General features: G+C 46.5%; 1 protein-coding gene across 1 annotated transcript; it reads right to left on the bottom strand.

Moving 5' to 3' along the window:
- Window positions 1-17,099: 17,099 nt before the first annotated feature.
- LOC147990920 (uncharacterized) lies at window positions 17,100-20,838 on the bottom strand. Its single transcript, XM_087538453.1, has 3 exons — window positions 20,778-20,838; window positions 17,941-20,563; window positions 17,100-17,154 (listed from the first exon to the last, which is right to left on the bottom strand). The coding sequence occupies exons 1-3, from the start codon at window positions 20,836-20,838 to the stop codon at window positions 17,100-17,102; spliced, it is 2,739 nt and encodes a 912-aa protein (XP_087394579.1).
- Between the last annotated feature and the right edge of the window lie 223 nt (window positions 20,839-21,061).

Below are 21,061 nucleotides of genomic sequence, written 5' to 3'. Positions count from 1 at the left end.
GACGACGTTGATAATGCAAGAGGGCGGCGCACCGCGCACGGCGAGCGAACCAAGGCCGCAAGGCGGAGGACGACGGTGAGGCCTCGGACAGAACGAATAGGAGCCATTGAAGATGCGCTGGTCCAGTCGCAGGCAGAGGGGAGTACGAGGGTTGACTGGTTCGGGCGCAGGTGCGTGTTGGGGCTGACGTTGCTGGAGAATAACAGGACGTGTGGGGGAATAGAGGGAGGGACTGGCCAACGTTGGAGGGTATGTACGGTAGGGCGGCGGAGGGGCAGCCAGCCATGGGAGGCGGGAGCAGGCAGAGCCGATGGGGTGGTTTGGTTTGGGCGATTGGAGGAAGAAGAAGACAAGAGATAGAAGATACACGACAGATGTTGGATGTCAATCCAACGGCTGGTAGGAAGAATCGTTTGTTGACTGGCTAGTAAGTTGACACCACCTTGGATAGGCTATTTCCTCATGGGTCCCAAATGTCAGAATCCAAATCTGTCACGGTCATGCATCCTTTCCTATGAAAATTTACAGCCCATTTGATGTGCTAGTTCGAAATAAGTTTGTGGGTGCTGGTGGGGGCTAATCACTTGGCTTCTGTAATGCACAGTGAGCTCAAGCAGCCGGCGAGAGTGATGTTATTTCCCTTGGTTTGGATTTGTTACAATATTTCACTCTAAATTAAATGAATGGCAAGCCATTTGCCTTGTTTCAAAGAAAATATGAGAGTCACAGCCGAGTTGAAAAGGGCAGGAACATCTAACGCCAGCTTACAAACTATACAAAAGCACAAGGGTTAATTGTTCATCAGGTTTACAAAAATACCAGATTGAAAAGGGTAACAACATCTAACTCCAGCACTGTTTTCGGCAGTCACAGTCAAATGGATCGTTCAGGTCCATAGAATGAACATCCTGGGTCGTAAAATTTACTGGATTATGACCACAATATGTTGTAAATAGAAGCCCGGCACATTCAGAAGCTCTTTTGCCCACCTGAAACTCCTTTTTTGCTCTTCGACATACCCATCCATCAAAACCATGCTGCTGATAAACTTAAGCCTGATGGACAATAGTAACCTCGCATTCAGCAGGAAGAATGTGACAAATCTTGTGTTTGCACGGTTGGCTACATATCGTTCTAGCGTTATTGTCTTCAATCGAATCTCATGAGAAGTGAGAAAATCCCGATGCTTACGAATCCACCGATTGGTTATAACTTTCTTACCCCATCCTGTTGCCTAAATAGGCATGAAGATTGAAAACAGTTAAGGTCTAGAAGAAGAGTGTCGAAAGAGCAACAACTGAACGGTTAATTCTAGTACACTATACGCAGGCTTCCAATGTGCGTGAAATTATCACCTTTATATACAACTTCTCCAGACATGGAAAGCATTGCAGCAAGCCAATAATCTTGTTCAGATCAAAACTATTCATTTGGATATATAAGATCTTGACAGAATCCAGCACCATTGATAGGCCATCCATGGAGAAACTCTTCATTGAGAATAGAACATAATATTAGTACAAAATGTGTACTCCAAGATGATATATAAATTATGCGTAGAAATTTAAAATGCAGCTTATGGTTACAAGTGTAGATGATAATATAAAGTACCTGAAGAACTGTGGAGCCAAACACCATATTGAAATGAGCACAGAGATCGTGTATTACACCCAAGGTCTCGAGTTTAGGCGCGGAGAGGACGATTATTTGCAACGGTGAATAACTAGAATCAAGGATCAACCTTTGAAGTGAAGGGGCATCTTGGATGATGAGCTGCCTTCCGTCAAAAGAAATTCCAATTCTTACAAGGTTAGGCGACTTTATTTGGAGACAACTGATTCTAACTGTGAAAACAAGCACCAAGCAGTCCAGCGCAGGGCAACTAGAGTGGATGATGCTATGCAATGAGGCCTCCGATATACGAACCCGCACAAGTGAAAGTTTCTTGAGAAATGGGAGTCAAAGGTTTAGTACCAGATTGTCTGGTAGGTAGCACTACGCAAAGGTGGCGGTGCGGAGAGAGGATGAAAACCCCGAGATGGACATCGGTGCTGAGGGCACAAGTTCATGGCGTTCGGTATGTGGTATGTGATTTCCAGGGGAATAGTAGAACTCAAGCAGCCGTAGTTCTATTAATTCAGGGGATTCCAGCCAGGCGTCCACCTTGTAGGGCATGGTATGCTTGCTCGGGTAGCATGAAGGGATGCAGAGGCTTTGAACGGAGCCCTGGTGGGAGGAGATGATGGCTCTAGGGATTTCAAAATCATTGAAGAGAGATAGCTGACGATAGTCGAGATTAAGGGGAACGTCACTCCATAGAGGGCGCCACCGAATTGAGAGGACTTGGGTGCGGCAGCAATCTTGGTGGGGAGAAGCGAGATGATCTCCCCAAGGATGGCGTCTGGGAGATCGTTGATGCGGTCCACCCGAGATTCTACGGGTTCCTGGGATCCGGTGGGGGCGGGGTCGCCGCTTCTCCCGCCGCTGCCGGGTGCGGGATGTACAACAGGCGTCGCCGCTGGCAGGAGCCTCATCTTCTTCGCGCTGGGGTCAGCTGACTCCATTTTCCTCGAGGGCGTCGCGTCACGCTCACGGATTTGAGCAGAGTAATGAATGACGAGCCTAGTTGTAGTGCGAGCGAAGAAGAAGGGGAGCTGGGGGTTTTCTGTAGGAGTGAGGAAGAAGGGGAGCTGGGGTTTTCTGTAGGAGTGAGGTGAGGAATTTGGGGGTACGAGTGGAGTGAGCTGACGTGAGGTGGGTGGGAGCGAGGAGGAAGAAGAGCACCCAGGTTTTTTTGGGGGTGTGCTGGGTGTGGGTAGCACCTCTCATTCAGTAAATATATGGGCTTTTGAATTGATTTTACTATTTACTAGTGTGGATGGGCTGTTTTGTCTTGGGACCCAAGAAACAATTACTACTAGTACAGTGGAGACACTCTACAGCTACCCAGAAAAACAATTACTACTAGTATAGTGGAGACACTCTACCGCTTCTGGCTCCTCCTAGATCATTGAAACGTCTCCCTCTACTGAATGATGTTATACTTTTGTTCACCGACATGCGGGCCATGCAGCGCGCGGGCCCAAATGCCATCCACCAAATTAGAAGGCAGTATGCAGGCGGAGAGTCACCCCGGTCGTAGCGCGGCAGTAACGAGCCGTCGTATCACAAAACCCCACCTCCCCGCAGTCTAAGTTTGACGGACGAAGCAACCATCATTTCACTCTTCGCTGAATCCCCTCCTCCATCACCGTCTTCAAGAAAGGCAACACTTGCATCTGCCACTGTTCTTCTCTCCGAACGAAGGGAAGGTAAGCGGATCCGTGATGTTGGTATATTTTCGTTCAGAGGAAAAGAAGAACTTTTGCAAAGCAGTAACTGATCCTCACTCTCTTTTTGTTTCATTGTCATTGCGATTGTGTTTTCCTTTCAATGGTCTCCTAGTATTCGTCAGTTTCATGATGGACCAAGGAGAACCAGGCAAAGATCTGCCGATATTGGAGCAGACGCGGGAGGCTGATCCCCACAAGACAGAGAGCTCCAAGAAGATGGAGGCAACCACCGAGGCGACCCCAGATACTGAGATGGTCAACGCCCTGTTTGAGGTTACAGCCCCCGTGGCACTGCAGGAGCAGTTTTCCCCCTTCGAGGATGTGTCCCCCCCCTCCTCGCTGAGCTGCCCAAGGTGATTTCCTTCTTTGCCGATCTCGATTGTGGTTTTTCATCTAAGTATGTGGTGATTATTTTAGAAAAGGAAGTATGTGGTGATTAATAATGCAAAATTTTATTAGCTTCGATGCCATGGTATACGTAGTGGTTTGAATAACTTGTGTTTCTTATACTGAAAAGTAATTCAGAATTTGTTTCTGTTTCAATTAGAGCCCTGATGCAGACAAGGATTGTGTGGTTGTACATGTCACTCGCTATGAGGCGGACGACCTGAATATACACACTGGGAAAACAGAGTTCTTAGGCTATTGGATCCTGGAAGCCATTTGCGATTATACCAATGAAGAGTTGTATTCCAGCCTCACTGTTGTCAGGCGTGTTGTCCAGGGTGTACTGAAGCACAAGAAGTTCAAAGCTACTCCTTCATTTGTGAGGAATACTGTTCTTGTCAAGCTTACGCAGGAAGATGATGTGGCATGCCTCCACAAACAAGTTTATCAGTGGCCAGGCCACAAGGTTGTCTTCATGAAGGTTCACAGGATTGAGCTGCTGCGGGACATCCTCGATGATGTTCGTGGCAAGGTCCGTCCTGTGTCCAGCCCAAATTAGATCGAGGCATGAAATAGTTGCCCCAGCTAGTGTTTAATAGTAGTTTGGATTGTGTCTAATTATCCGAACCTTGCCTGTTATCGACCCCTCTGGGGCTAGTACTCTATTTGAATCTGTCTATGGGAACTGCTGCTACTTTTGTGTGCCCGTGAATCATGTGAGAACCATCGTAATTGTTGCCAAAACAGATGCGTCCTCACTAGTTTTTTCATGAATATGGCATGGTAAGACATAAGTTATCACGGTTTATCATACGAGCAGTGTGTGTTTTGATGAAATAGAGCACTCGTTCGAGAACCGTGCGCCGACGTATACATAAGTACTTGTAAACACTGTTGGTGCTACCCCACTTGTAAGCAGTTGTGCAAAACACGGCACATTGGCTCAGCTCGCTTCAACACTAGGCTATCGACCAGCTAACAATCAACAATCTGCTGTCTGACATATAAGCAACTATGTATCTTGTTACAGTGGTTCATGCAGTTAATTGGGGCCACAATGTAATAAATTCCAAACGTTCACACACTAGTCCAGCGCTCATGTGGAACACTCACATTAAACTCATCTTCATAAAAAACTTGAAAAGCATAAGTTAAGCAATTTTATACATCTCAATGATTCATAGAATATAACAAACATATACTAGTTCGCAGCAAAGGACAAAGTTGTGAGAAGGTTTACAAATCAGGAAAAAAACAAGCAAGGCTTCTCTCTGAGCAAAGGGCCTCCCGGCAGGCTTAAATTTCCTGGAGTTCACTCTGGTTTTTTCTTGTTGCCACCATTCAAGGTTAGGTTCTCTCATTCCAGAATAACCAATTATAATTGTGGTCTCAGCTGGAATGCTGAACTGAACCATGCAGTGTACTGACCAGCTGAAATGCTTGTGCATTCCACTAAATTTAAGCACCGCTATTTGCAGAAATAAGCAGACCACAATGCCTCTTGTCTGCGCACCTGTCCAAAAAACCGTCGTGCAGCCGTGCCAGCTAGTCCTTGGTCCATGGATGAACTGGTAGAAAGTGCATTCCGGACTAGGATGCAGTTGTTTTCGCTCGTCCCTGCACTGCAATCCGGAAGTAAAACATACGAATCAGCTTCTTTTAGATTGCGTTGGTCATTCTACCTTAGTTACTACCAATGTAGGGATACCTTGAAGATGGGAGGTTAGACGATGGCAGCGAGGGATAGCCATCTCATTTTGCGCAGTTGTACTAAAACTGAGGTGTGTGCTTTTGATTGCGCGGATAGAAACGATACGGAGATAGACATCCTGAAACGATATGGAGAAAGACATCCCTGTTTGCGCAAATAAGAAATACAGTTATTTAAACAGTGACAGATATTACTACTTTCCCCGTTTCCTCTTAGAACCAAGTCCTAGATTCATGCTACAGCTTTCCCACTTTCTTCCCTGTTTGAACCAACGCTTTGAGTCAACTGTATGAAATAGCTTTACTTCTAATAATAGTAGAAGCCTAGGTGGCTTTGGAATAGCGGACGGAAGTAGAAAAGGATCCACACGAAGGGAGCTGGGGCAGTAGAGCAAGGCAGGTTTTGAAGGAATATATACATGAGGGTCGTCGGCATGTTGCAAAGACGGCGTCGGGAGGCCGCATCTTGGCCACAATACCGCAGGGAGGAAGAAGGGGTCGGAGGCCCTCCCGAGCCGACGCTCTCTCGGAGAGAACGGCACGGCCACCGATCGGGACGCGCGGGCAGCCGTTGGTGTCCTCCCTCGCCGCCGACGACAGCGTGAATGATGCACCTACACCCCTGCCCCGGTCGAGGTTGTCCGGCCGGATTTGTGACCAGCCGTGAGCTGAGAGAGAGTGTGGCCACCTATGTGTTGCTTAGATCTGGAGAGCATGAGAGAGTGAATGAGAGGAACCCTAGTAAAGCAAGCGCTAAGGCTCCTGCTTTTATATATAGTGGAGTGATTTTGTTGTACCAGCTTCAAAAACATGCGCTCCTACGTGTACCCGTGAGTGGGCGTGAGAGAACTAGTGCGTGCGTGCACCGCTTCTCTTCGTGAGAGTACAATATACTATGCCCAAAGAACGTTCGCCGCAAGAGTAATAGTACAAGTGTGTGACGTGTGAGCTAAAATAAAATGTGTGCGCCATCTTTTGTTTTTTAGAAGTTCTGAGGGTAGGGTGTGAAGAGCACATATGTGCGTGATGTCTACCTGCAGATAGACGATGGGTGCGACGTGCGAGTCTGTGAGAGGACTCGGGAGAGTCGTGACTCGTGAGGGTGCGTGTGCATGAGAGAGGGGGGGCACGTATCAATTCAATGCATGTGTCTGTAAATCATTATCCGACAAACGTTCGCCACAAGCCTTTTCCTGACGAACGCCGTAAGGACCGTTAGATCGGCATCCGACAGTGTCGGTTTTGCCATGTCATTTAACAGAACAGCCACTCCTCCTACACACAAATCTTCCACGTGAGTGTTAGCAACTTCCGTATGCTCCCTCCGTTCCTAAATGCAGTGCATATAGCTTTATTGAAAATTCGAACCTCGCAAACTTTTACCGAGTTTTCGTGTACCAAATTGCACGTGTAGAATACCATGTATATATATCATTTCATTCATCTTCGAGAGGTAACTATAAAGTTGGGTGAGGAGTCTACAAAGAAAGACCATCGTATCACCCGTAGCAATTTCAAGCATCCTTTAGTGTCGAGGAATATCATAGGAACTCTATATGATATGATTTTTATAGGATTTTTTCCTTTAGAGCCAATTGGTTCATAGGAATAGATTCATATACTCCACATTTCAAAGGAAATAAACATGATATCATTTCTATAGATTTAGAGCCACTTGGTTCATATGAATGGATTCCTATACTCCCTTAATTTCAAAGGAAAATAAACGTTAGTGTATATTCAATAGAAAAGTTCCTATGATATGAACCAAATTACATCTCTTTTCTAATCCCTCCTCATAGGAATTGAGAAACATGTCATCTCTAGATTCAATAGAAAAGTTCCTATGATGTGAACCAAATGACATCTCTTTTCCAATCCCTACTCATAGGAATTGAGATGCTCTATGTCATCTCTTTACCTACAACTTCCATGTATACATCTTCTATTCCTAAATAGATAGTACAACCCACTAGTAGCTTTTTTCCAAAACATGCAACTATGGCACAAGAACTATATAGTGTGCCAATAACTTTGAAAGATGGTCGCTGGATGAAGCTAACCCGACAGTGCAGAGATAGGAAAATCCGAGCACTACTGGTCGTTGGATATCATCAACATTCCACTAGACCTGCCACATGTACAATCTAGAAGACTCCATGGTTGAACTTAAGCATAATGCACAAACCTCAAAACACAAGCACTTCTCCTTTGTTCTAGAATCTTCTGTATCATAATTGATTATTTTTTTCTAAATGAATTGCCATTATTTTTTTTTACTTTATGATTTACTCCCTCCGTTCCAAAATAGATGACCCAACTTTGCACTAACTTTGTACAAAGTTAGTGCAAAGTTGGGTCATCTATTTTGGACCGGAGGGAGTACAATGCACAACCCCATGAATCTTAACATTTTTATAAAACTTGTTGATTTGAATGAGATGAACTATAAGAACTAAATGAACATCTACATCATGCATATATGACTCAAAGCCTTACATGCTATAGTGTGTATTTATTCATAATTTGGTTTCGAAATCTCATGCGTTCAATACATGTGTACCTTACTAGTTTTGAGTAGAGTAGAAAATTTCACGTGGCCCCGGGTATATCAAAATGCAGGGCCCATGCATCATTGCCTTTCGGTCGAACCTACGTCCACAATTTTTTGTACGTACTATATCTCCATTGGTCCCCGAACCCAAAATGCTGCCTCGTTCCCGTAAAACCAAGCGGCCCACACATATTTAAGGCGTCGGCTCGAACCCGTTTACTACGACGTGTCCCCGCACGCTGTAGTACTCCTACAAACCCTACCGCCGCACTCATCATCGGTTTTCTTCAAGAGGACGAGGGAGAAGCCGATTTGTAGTGGAGGCGCTTTCAAAAAAAAAGGATCTGTAGTGGAGACCCCTACCCTAGGGTGCCCTAGGTAGCTGTCGCACGCATCATTGTTTTCTCTTTTCTTTATGCTCTTGCGCCCTAGAGTGAAATGATGGTTGCTTCATCCGTCCAGCTTAATGCGGGAAAGGTGGGGCTTTGTGATTTGACCCCTCGTCGCTCATTTTCTACTACTGCGGCGCTACGACCGGGGTGCCTCCAATTCCAACCGCTGCTCCGAACTATAATTTGGTGCATGGCACGTGGAACAAGATGGTGGATGAGCCACATGTCGGCCAAAGGGGTCCTGTTAAGTGTTTCGCCATTTTGTGTGCGGACTGACCCTGCTTAAGTTGCTACGCCAACACGACAGGAGCAGCCTACCACTTGGTTTTGCTCCTTGGTGAATCCCGACTATATTGATCTAAAAAGATACGTGCTGAACTACCCTCTCCGTTTTTTTATTTTTAGGCGTCTCGGTTTATAGGGCCTGCACGTAGTTCTAGGTCATCTATTTGACTAACTAAATATGAGTTACTATGTCACAAAAAGTATATCATTGGTTTCTTAAGCGGATGTAGTTGTATTTAAAAGTCAAGGGCGGGGCTTTTCCTGCGTGGTAGGCGGCGGGGCAGTTCCGCCTACTCGGTTTGACAGAGACGCGAGAAGACGAGGGAGTAGGCTGCTGCAAACGTAGGGTTGTGTGATTTGACAGCGAGTTACTGCTGGACAGGTGAGGCCCCGTGATTTGACTTGCCATTATCATTTTAACTGCGGCGCTATGACCGGCGTGAGTCTCCCAGATTCGTGACCACCTCTATACAGGTGCCTCTCCCAATGCTCCACCATGTAGTAGTGGCTGGCTCTTGCATGAGAGCCCACTTCTCCACTTTTTCCTTGCCTCTCTTTCCTCCACATATGCAAAAATGCCATGTAAAGCGCACTATTGTACTTACTTTTACTTGCTCCTACAGGTGCTTAAGCTTGCCACATAGGCATAAACTCTGATGTGGCAAGTTAATCAAGAAGAGAGAGACTAGTTTGGTGACCCAAGGAAGAAATGGTGCTAAGCGCGTGTACCTAGGTGAAAAGACAATTTTGAGTCTATAGCTAATTAAATGAAGCAAACTCAGCAACACCATTTCATTGGAAGAGGTCACTCCTTAGCAAATGCAATAAATACACACGCTTAGCACCGTTTCTTCCTTGAGTACGAAGAAAGAGATAGAGAGGAGTAAAAAAATACACTTATAGCCAACCTTGTTGTAGTATGAGTGACTAAGTGATGACTATGTATGACATGCCAACATCAGATAGCCTAACGCACCGTGTTAAATCTCCAAGGGCGCGACCGCGCGAGCGACGCGACGGTCGTGGTAGGTGCGACCATGATACGTGCTGCTGGAAGCCCTTGGATCTGAGATCAAACGGTCACATGCTAAGTTGCTGAAAATTTGTAGAATAACCCTCCAGGATAGGATATTCACCCATAGGTCTAGAATCATGCCATGCAACCGTTCGATCTCAGATCCAAGGGCTCTCAGAAGCCCGTATCATGGGAGAATGGAAAGCCACTACCCTACCGTTCGCACGCTGGCAGTTAGCTCCTACTCGTCCCCGCACGTCCTTCAATACTACGGCGGTTTGCTCCTAGTCGTCCCGTCCCTTCACATTAATGCAGTTCCACTAATCCTAACCCTCCTCCCAAATCCATGGCGTCCCAAATCTCCACGATCGGCGGTGAGTACAAGGTTAGAACCATCACCGGCGATGAGTTCGACGTCATCTACACCCGTTCTTCCGCGACGGTGAAAGGATGCCTTTCTCGTTTCAAACGCATGTTCGAAAACTCAGATGATGAGTGGGTCGCTGGGCTAGATGTTGAGTACACCACAGTCCTGGGACGAGAGAAGGATCTAAAGGACGAAGAGAGGAAGAAGCTCGCTGTGATCCAGGTTTGCGTGCATGACTTATGCTTGGTCTACCACATATGCCATGTCGACGTCGAGTGCCACGATTTTAAGGACTTCCTCGAGAGCAACCTAGTCAAATTCGTTACTGTAGACTTTGGTAACGACAAAGAAGTCCTGCGTCGGATAGGCCTCGTTTTAGGCAACACCTTCGACCTCCAGAAGAATCGGCTGGTGTCCTCTTGTCAGCCTTCAATGCTGACCCTGGTAGGAGCCATGGTTCATCCTTCGTACGGTAAACTGGAGAAACCTCCATACACGTTTCATCGTCATGCATGGCAGCGGAATGTACTAGATATAGACCACATCCACTACGCTGCAATGGATGGCTACCTTTGTTTCAATATTTACAAGGGTTGGATGAAGAGCAACAGCCAAGTGTGCAGTTCAAGCAAAGAAGTATCGGCTAAGAGGAATAGGGACAATGACGAAGTCAAGGACGTGGACAAGGACTCTGAGTAAGGTGGCAGTGTCATTGCTCACGGTGGTTCTAAACTTCTAATGCAGTGTCTACCGGATTAGTTGCATAGTTTAATTTCAGGTGTGCTTAGTTTAATTTGAGGGGTGTGTTGTGCTGAGCCCCCAGCAGAACTATGTTATGTTTCTTCTCGTTACTTTAACTCTTTAGTATGTACATACTACTAGTATTACTTTAATAGAATTTAGCACCCCAATTAAGCACGTACTAGCTTTTTTAATAGTACTATATGCATAATTTGGCGATGAGCGCTCTTTATATATACCACCTTTTTTTAATTTCAATTTTTGCTCCATGGCGCAATCCATCGACAGTACTACTGTACAAAAGTATACATTTTTTAAAAGGCTAGAGTACTGTTCATCACATATATAGCCAGTTAAATTCTCAAACTAGAACGACGTGCATGCCATGTAGTAAACCGATACGGAGGAAGTATAGTAAAAATGAGGTGATTTTACCGAGCGATCGGCGGGGGAGCATGGCCTGTCATGCGGTCCCACGTGTCATGATGTACCAAGGCGATGCGCATGTCCCTCTTGAGGCAGAAGCAATACTGGTACGTGGTTTGAGATGATGGCGAACCGAAGTGTGAAATAATGGTTGGTTCGTTCGTCTGGGAAAGTGTGGCATTGTGATTTGACGTCTCATTGCTCATTACTACTACTTGGCCGGTATGAGTGGGGTGCGTCCCCCTGCTGTTCTGCACTGTTATTTGGTGCTTGACACGTCGACCCGGTTGCTATATGTCCCACATGTCGGCGACAGGAAGTACAGAATTCATGAAAGGGAGCGTCGACGGAGGAGTATACTACAGAATTCATGAAAGGGAGCGACTTAGTTTTGGAAAAATCTTTTTTTACGGAGTACGTACCCACTAGGGTTTGTAAGGCTCATCTAAAAAACATTCATTTTTCCGTTTGATAAGTCTCAAATCTACTATACTAGTAGTAGTACCATTACATGTTGGATTTCGAGGTGCGTTAGATCACCCGACGCAAGCAATGTCAAGAGGAAACTAACCAATGCATGTACAAGTTCATGGAAATTTAGTGGTCATTCATGCATTCGTTCTAATTAATGCCTCGGTAAACATAACTTCTTGAGAAAAACTAGCATACTAATTACTTGTGTAAACTACGAAATTAATTCGACCACTCACCGTCTACCTTGGTTGGAGAGATTTTGAAATTGAGCCATAAACTGGAAAGGAGGGAGTAGTAACTTTTGTCTCGATTACTATTTGTTTCCTTGTATAGATGCAAAATGTATTTTTTTATAGTGGCCTTGTATAAGTAAATGGAGGGAGTACTAACCAAAGTACGTAGTAGGGACGAGGAGTAAACGGAGGGAGTAGTAAAATTTTCTCCTTGTGCTGCGAGCCACCGCGCACGTGGGCGAGGGAGCGGGCGTAAGGCGTAGTAAGCAAGCTTCACCTCATCCTGCGAGCCACCACGCCCATGGGCGGGGGAGACGGCGTACTAAGCAAGCTTCTCCTTGTTCTGCGGGTTGACGGGACACATCAAAGTACTCCAGTGTATAGAGCCTTGCCTCTAAGGTAGGCCCCACATGGTTTGCCTCTTTTTTTAATTTAACATAACGCGTCAAGTCACAATTTGTTTGTTCACCCATGGTAGATGATCCTCTGTCCACCAAGTGGACAACCAGTACACGTGCCAAATTACCACATGGGCCGCCTTTTTCGTACAGAAATGAGCTCCACCGTGTACCCGCGCGGGTGTGGTTGGGAAAGAGACGGGAGTACGTGCGCCGTGCGTGCACCTCTTCTCTTCGTGCACGTACCCCACCTACGTGGGTGTGTGTGAGAGAGATACAAACCTAGACATAATGCGCCGTCCATCCCCATGTCTCCGCCCAGTCCGACCACCAGTCACCACCACGCCCCACTCCTCCTCATCTTATCTCTCATCTTTCTCCCTCCATTTTTATATACAAGGGGCCATTATCAAAATTACAATTTGCAGATATACAAGGCCACTAACACTAATCGATGCAATATTAATGGTGTGTGCCTCGTGGTAATAGCAAAGGAGGACATTAATTATCCCTTGCATGCATGCGGGAGTTTGTAAAAAAATGCATCTTGATGTTCCATGCAATGTACGAGTATCTTGCTAGTCCATGAAAACAACACATGGCAAAATTCCACGGCGAACGAGGGATTTGAATCTATTGGGAGGGGCTGTTTGCATCTTGCCCGGGGTAGCCAAAATATTGGCGACCCTTTTGTCCACCGGTGCCTTTGCCACCGATGAACGAAGAATGGCTCGGGTGCTCATGATGTCATGCATCCTCCAGCGCGCACGTTGGAGACGAGCTCACACGAGCTATGTTTTTTTGTCTCACAACGCCGCCCGAGCCGCCCGCAGACCGACCGGCGACCCACAAATTACGCCATCCAACCATAGCCGCACACATTATGACAGCAACTCAACCAACCGGACGAAATTCACGCAAACACGTAGACAAACTGATATTTCATATAAACAACGACGGAAATCATATAAAATACCAGATTTTCATACAAACATGACGGATTTCATTACATTCAAATGAACTACGCGGTGCTAGTTCTGGACAGCATAGGTATATAATACCTGGCCTAAATGGTCGCCCGCCGATTGATTTGTGTTTCTCATGTCCGGCAGCACGATCACCGGACTGCCGGGAGCCCCTGAGGTATATGCTTCAGCGCAAAGGACGGCTCGCTTCCCCACTGCCCAACTGGTATCATTGGCTGGTGCCGAAGATGATGGTGGCCGGCACCGGTTCGAGTTCATCACCGGCCACTACTTCGTCATGGCTGGCACCGGCTCGAGTTCATCCTAACATTCCCCTCTTCCGTGGAGCCCATGCGGGGTCGACGAAGGTCCTCGCAAAAAAAGGATCCGGCAAGACACCTGCTGTGTACGCCGGCGTCGCCTCCGCGGTGGCCTTCATGGGACCCAAGCGGCGGGGGCCTCCCATGCTCTACTTCTCCTTGATGATGGCGGCGGACGCGGAGGTGCCGGCCACCGAATCGTCGCTCTCCGCACACCCGGCTTCTGTCGCTGCTTGCATGGCGTGGCCGCCGGCATGGGAGTCTCGGCCACAGAAATGGGAGACGCGGTACGAGGCAGCGGCGTGGACGGCAGCAACGACGCCCGTGCGCCGCTCCTCATCGAGCTGGCCTAGAGCGGCGAGTTGCTGAACCGCGCGCCGGCTTGGGGCGGCAACTGGCTCCGTCGGGCGAGGGGAGGGAGGTGCATCAGCAAGCTGCATAGCTCGTATCCGGCGGGCTACCCAGCAGGCTTGGATGCGGAATAACTACTCTTCGTAAGCCATTGTAAGAGTGGAAAAAATGGTGGAGGAGATAGGGGAGCGGCGGAGGTGTGCGATTCTTGGACGGCTTTTGGCCTCGTTTAAATAGGAGATTAAATAGATGGCGGACGGGAGGAGCTCGGCCGGCGTTGCGTTTAACACCGGCCCGGTCATGAACGGACGTGTGTCCAGAGTGGGTTTCTCGGCTTCCACACGGGCGGGTTTCATGGAGGCGTTTGAATGTGGCACGGATGCGTGTTCGGCCAGGCGTGCCACGAGTGGCACCCTCGACTCTGACCTAGGACACCGTGCCATTCTTCCACTGGCATGCATGTCAGTGACCCAACGCAGGCAGCGCACAGCAGAGGAACTTTTGGTGGGCCAGGGCGGTCAGAAGCGGGCATTTCACAAACCGATGATTGTTCATTGAGTGTGACGTCATCTTTTTCATCACAACACCACGTACTACAATTTCCTACTGATGTCTGTTGGAAAAAAGTCACTATTGCCGACCCACAGTCGGAGAGGAAAATTTCTAACAGACTGTGGGTCGGGAAACCTATTTATGCTGACCTGCAGTCGGTCAGGAAAGGTACAGCGTATACTGTCAAACGGTCGGTCGGGGATTCTGTTGTGGCCCATGGAGCATCGGTCGGCAAAGAGGAAAGTATCGTTTTCCCCCTCAAATCCTGTCTGATGGACCGATTTCCCCCCAAAGTCTAAAACCGGATCAATCAGCCCCTAAACTCTCCAAAACCAGATCAATTCTCCCCCATGGTGGTTCTGCACCAGATTTAGGTGGTTTTGACTAGTCTTCTTGCTGACTGGACAATGCTGACTTGGCAGATGCAACTTTCCCCAATTTTTAATTGCAATCCGCTTCCTCGCCGCGTAGCACTCTGTCGTCGTCCCCCTTGCCGCGAAGCACTCTGTCGCCGTCCCCTTTGTCGCCCCCTCGCCGCCCCCTCGCCGCCCCATCGCCGTCCCCTCGCCGTCCGCTCGTCGCAGTCCATGGCGTCTGCTAGCTCGTCAAGCAGTCATCGGTCGCCGCGGTCCATGGCCTTCTCAGGGCAGTCGTCGGTGCCATATCGGGAGCCACCGATGGCGTACTTGCCTGAGAAGGTGTGCCACTGCAAAGTCAAGGCTCCGAGGTGGATTTCGTGGAGCATTGCCAACCCCGGTCGTCGATACTACAACTGCAGCCAATCTCTGGTAACTAGATCTGTGCCCGCAGCAAAGTTATAGTCTTTGCGTGATTATTTTGACAAAATTGCACAATTTTTTGAATAGGGATATGACTGTGGGTACTTCAAGTGGCATGATGATCCCCTGGATAAGTTTGTCAGTATGCTACTAGGTGACCTGCGAGATGTTGTGAATCGGCTGAAGACAGAGGTTAGGAAGCTCAAGACCGAGAAATCACAGCTGGAGCATGCTCTCATGGATGCCAAGTGCAGCATTGGTGATGCTGATGTTTATGTGCTGGATTTGAAAGCGCAGCATGCTCAACAAATGGATGTTCTTGCCAAGGAATTTCAGAGAAGCAAAAAGATGTACAAATTTGCCACCTTTTTCTGCATTGTGTCTGTTGTTATCATGGCTTTGAAGATGTGATGTAGTATCTTAGTGAACCACCTATGTAAGCTCGAGTGAACAAATGTATTTGAGTTTAAAATTTCAAAAGTCTGAACTTGTGTCTGAAGTTAAGTGAACTTTTGGTTGTCTGAATTTTTCTGAAGCGTTGTCTGAAGTTAACTGAACCCACCTCTTTGACAGCCACCCATTTAAGGCCAGCGCTCGCCCAGACAGCACTAGCCCACCCACTCTCATCCACTCGCCATTCCCCATTCTCATCCACTCCCTTCGCCTCTCGCCCACCCACTCCCATCGCTTCTTGACGCCGGTGATGGCGCCCAAGAAGAAGACTGCAAGAGATGTTCGTCGTGCTCAAGACCGGTGGGAGGAAACTGTGAGCAGGTTCTGCAAGGGGGATTCAGAGAAAAGGGCCGATGTGGAGGAGATCTGCAACAGATTTCCGAGCTTGCAGATGTGTGTGGACCACGCTAGGGGCCTCATCGTTGTGGCAACTGATGTTGAGAAGAAGACAATGTTCCCCGACGGCCGTCCCATTCCAGCTATCTCTGTTTTCCGTTGGGCTATGAATGAGGTGGAGAAGTCACTAGATCCGCGTCAGCGTGCCGGGTGGTACGAGTACCACTCCCGCCGTCGCCCCCCTCAACCTCCAATTGAAGGTCTCGTCGGCGTCGTGGTCGCTGTACCAGCTGCAGTGAAGCAGGTTATTGTGCACTCTGACAGCGACGGAGAGTGCAGTGAAGATGTGGAGGAGGATAGCGAGCAGGAGCAGGATGTGGAGGACAGCGAGCAGGAGCAGGATGTGGAGGACAGCGAGCAGGAGCAGGTGGTGGTGGATGTGGAGGACAGCAGCGAGGGGGAGGTGGCGCCTGCCGCCGACAACCTGTACGTGGTGGCGCCGGTGATCCTGCAGCTCGGCGACAGGAGCATGCCAATCGAGGCGGAGACTTACATCCGCGTCGGCATTCGCCACTCCGACCGCATCAAGAAGATGAAGGACATGTAGAAGTGAAGACAGAGAAGTTAAGTTTCTAGTTCATTATGCACTGAGAAATGCAGTTAAGTTTGTAGTTAGGACTGGAGAAATGCAGTTAAGTTTCCATGTTAAGTTTGTATGTTAGGTACTGGAGAAATGCAGTTATGTATGCACTGTCAGAGTTTCTAGTTAAGTACTGAACGAATGCAGTGATCAAATGTACTGAAGATGTTCAAGCATAAATGTTTTCAACTCTGTTGTCCTCTTTGTTTTAATCCAAAAAATTATAGTAGCAGAAATTGTGCCTCAAATTAACAGAAGCAGAAATTTAGGACAAGTGTGGCACAAATTTAGCACAGTATCACAAATTTTGTAATCAAATGGATGGCCCTTTCTTAGCATTTAGTGCCTCCTTGTATGCAGCAAGGTTGAACACACAATGTTGTGGAACTCTAGGTTGACAGCTTGGTTGTGAGCTCTGTTAAGAGCTTGGCTGTGAGCTTTGTTGAGATGTAGGTTCATTGATCCTCAGGGTTCCTGGTTTTCTTCTAACTTCCAACTTCTTTGGCCTAGGTTGCACAGCCATTGCCTTGCCTTTTATATCAGCAGCCTGCAAACAAGTTTTCATTAGTATAAACAAAAAAGCAACCAAGTTTTCATTAGTAGAAACAAAAAGCAACCAATTTTTCATTAGTACTAACAAGTGTCATCTTAACCTGCTTTTCAAGCACAGCTTTCTGAGTCTGAAGAGCATCAAAAGCCTCTTTGTCTTGCTTCTTTTGTTTTGCAGCTTCTCTGACCAAATGAGCATTTCCATGATGTTTAGCTGCATCATTGTTCTTACAGCTTGATCTATTATGTCCTTGCCTTTTGCAAGAACTACAAGTGATCTTGCCACCTACTTTGCTCATCTTAGTACCCTTAGGTTTTTCTCCTTCCTCTCTCCTTCTTTCTGTTTTAGGCCTTCCAGGCAAGCTAATGTGACTAGGTGGTTGTGGCTTTGGATTTGTTGAAATAGGCCAACTCTCCTCTCCCTCCAAAGGTTGTAAGCAATGATCATATATCTTGTTGTACACTTCTATGGAGTAGTAAGGAGCAATATAATCATCAATTTTCTGTCCTGTTTTATAGATAGCACTAATGGCATGGCAGCAGGGTAAACCTGACAGCTGCCAATATCTACATGAGCAAGTCCAGAGCTGCAAGTTAACAGTAAATTTGAATTTCTCATGCTCTTGCACTTCAAATCCATCTTTCCCATTCCACAGCACATGGCAGAAACCTGATCTCCTTATGTTTTGCTTCAGTTTTTTGAAAATGTTGGGACATATAGTTCCTTTCCAGTTAACTGACTTCCCTCTATTTTCTTGTACCCTCACCATAATTTTGCACCTGATCCACTCAAGCATTGAGACAATAGCAAGGTACCTAGCTAACAGGATGTAGTTGTTGAAAGATTCACACATGTTGTTATCAACTGAATCACAATTAGACCCCAGCTTCATGTAGGCCCTAATCCAATGTACTGGATCAGTGTTCATCATATCTTTTGCACCCTCAATAGTAAATTGTGCTAGCCTGGACCTGTTGTAGTTGAAAATCACTTTGTTTGGTGATTTTGCACATCTCCAAAACCTTTTCTGAAGATCATGGTCTGGGTGTTTTTTCTTCCAATTAGCATATATGTGTCTTGCACACATTCTATGCTCAGCTTTAGGAAAAATGTCCTCCATTGCCCCTATAAGTCCCTTTTGTTGATCTGACATAAATACATATCCATCTCCTTGATTGCTTATTTTCAAGTCCTGGTTTATTTTGGCAAGAAACCAGAACCATGACTCATAATTTTCTTTCTCCACAACAGCCCAAGCAATAGGATACATCTGGTTATTTGCATCTTTTCCTATAGCACACAACATCTGTCCATAGCAAGCACCTTTGAAAAAACAACCATCAAGGCCAATAACTTTTCTACAACCTGCCAAGAAAACTTTCTTCAAGGCATCAAAACACATGCAAAACCTTTGAAATACATATGACCCATCCTTTTCATTATGGTCCAACTTCACTGCAACTGTGCTTCCAGGATTAGTTCTCAGCAGCTCTAACTGATAATTAAATAATTTTGAGTACTCTCCTTCAGTGGAATGCAATAGTTTCTGCATGACCATTCTCTTTGCCTTCTTGCACTGTGCAACTGTCACATCAGCAAATAAGTCCTCAAGTACAGTTTTCCTCAAATCTTCTAACTTCCAATTTGGATTTGCTCTTATAAGCCTGCCATATTTTGTAGCAATAACAGTTGATGTGACCAGTTTGTTATCTCTTCTTGGAATGCAATGGTGCTCATCTACAAAGGTAGACACCTGTAGCCACTTATTTCTAGTAGTTTTAGAAGCATAGATCATCCAGTTGCAGCCAGGCCAAGTACACTTTGCACCTACTTTATGATTTTCATCCTTTGTGAAAGCAATATGCACATGTTTCTTAATGCCATATTTTATTAGAGCTTTCTTCATCTGATGTCTTCCTCTAAAAACCATTCCTATCTCAAATGTAGGAATTTCTGATTTGCTGTCATATTTTCTCCATTCACTTTTCCTTCTCACTAGCTGTGTGGCCCCCTCACCATCACTTTCCTCATCAAAAGAGCAGTCATCATCTGATGACACAACATCATCTTCTATGCCATCCAGCTTCTCATCACCAGACAATCCTTCAATCACATTATTATCTTTGATGACAGGCCCCACAGCATCCCCTAATTTCTTTGCTCTCTTCTGCCTCCTAATTTCCCTTGCTAATCTCCTTAATTTCTCTGCCTCTGATTCTTCAGCAGAACTGTGCTCTGACAAAGGCTGGTAGTCAATGTCACTTTCATCATCCCCTTCTTCTCCTTTTTCATTTTCATGTAATACTTCATTAGCACTTGTTCCATTTTCAACATGATCTGTAGATGTATACTCAAATTCAGAAGTAGCTGCTGGGTTCTGTCTTTGAGTAAATTGTGGCATTGTTCCTCTCTGTGGTGTACCTGCTACTGCTTTGGTCTTTGCAGATTTTGCTATATTTCCTAATGGAGCTGAAGAAGATGCACCTGGACATGAAGAAGATGCACCTTGGGCTGCACCTGGAGTTGGAGGAGGAGCACATGCACCTTGAGCTGCACCTGAAGATGTAGTTGCTGAAACTGGAGCTGCAAGAGGTACTTTTCTTCTTTTAGCTGCAACTCTACTTGCTCTACTTTTCTTAATCTTCACTGGACTCTCAAATGTAGTAAGAAAGTCATTAGCCTCACTTATTGTCCTCAAATTTTCTTCCTCAGCAGCTGTCCTTTTCACACCTACAACAACTTCTGGCTCTGCTCTTTGTTCTGCTAAAGCTGCTACATTTGATAAAAATATCTCATTGACCATGTTTGTCTCCATAGCATCCACATTTACCAATGCAAATCTGCTACCTTTATGCTTGGAATATGTTTCTGAAACTACCACAGGCACATCATCTACCACAGGCACATCATCTACTCTGTTTTGCAACTGCTTTACTGCTTCTTCACACAACTGCACTTCCTCCACATAGATCTCTACACATGACCCAATAGGTGTTGCATTCCCCATCTTCTCCACACTTGAATCATCAAAAATAAATTGCAAACCCTCACTCAGTTTTTTCCCTGGAACAAGCCAGTGCATCTTGTAACTATAATCCCCCCTACAATGTCCTCTTTGTACATGATACATGTCCTCAGCATAAGACAACAAAAGCTCAAACTTTAGGCTTTTCCTATCGAACGGAAAAGTAATCATCAGACCTCCGTTGTATACAAGCAATCCATCCACTGTCTCAAATTTTCCAAAATAATGTAGTGACACATAACTTATTTCTTCTTCATCTGCTACCTCATCACCAAGACCTGCCCAAAAAAACAACCTTTACCTCATTACATAGCTCAGGACCTACCCATAAAAACAATCTTCCTATGATCTACCCTACACCTCCACCATCTGCCTGCCATGGCAGCAAAATTGGGTGCAGTAGATGACTTCTAAGCACAGCTCTGATTTCTCCTAAACTAAGATCATGCAGTAGATGACTTCGACGGGAAAGAAAGGGGGCGGTTGAGTCACCATCGGGTGGCGTGGAGGCCGGCGGCATGGCGGACGCCATTGCGGCGTCGGCGGACGCCATGGCGGCGTCGGCAGACGTCGCCGGCGTGCTTGACGCCGTCGCGGCAAGGTTGGGCGTCGTCGTCCAGGCACAGGGAGGTTGGTTGATGCACATGGACCGAAATCACCTGAATTGGGGGCTGATTGGTCGACCGGCTCCCCCAATCGATGAAAACACCTGAAATCTGCCAAGTCAGCACTGTCGAGTCAGCAAGGAGACTAGTCAAAACCACCTAAATCTGGTG

This window comes from Triticum urartu, chromosome 1A (genome assembly GCF_056163025.1).
Source record: "Triticum urartu cultivar PI428250 chromosome 1A, HENAU_Tu73, whole genome shotgun sequence".
NCBI classification, from domain to species: domain Eukaryota; kingdom Viridiplantae; phylum Streptophyta; class Magnoliopsida; order Poales; family Poaceae; genus Triticum; species Triticum urartu.
The sequence above is the reverse complement of the archived record's forward strand: the minus strand, read 5'-3'. Positions and strand labels throughout refer to the sequence as shown.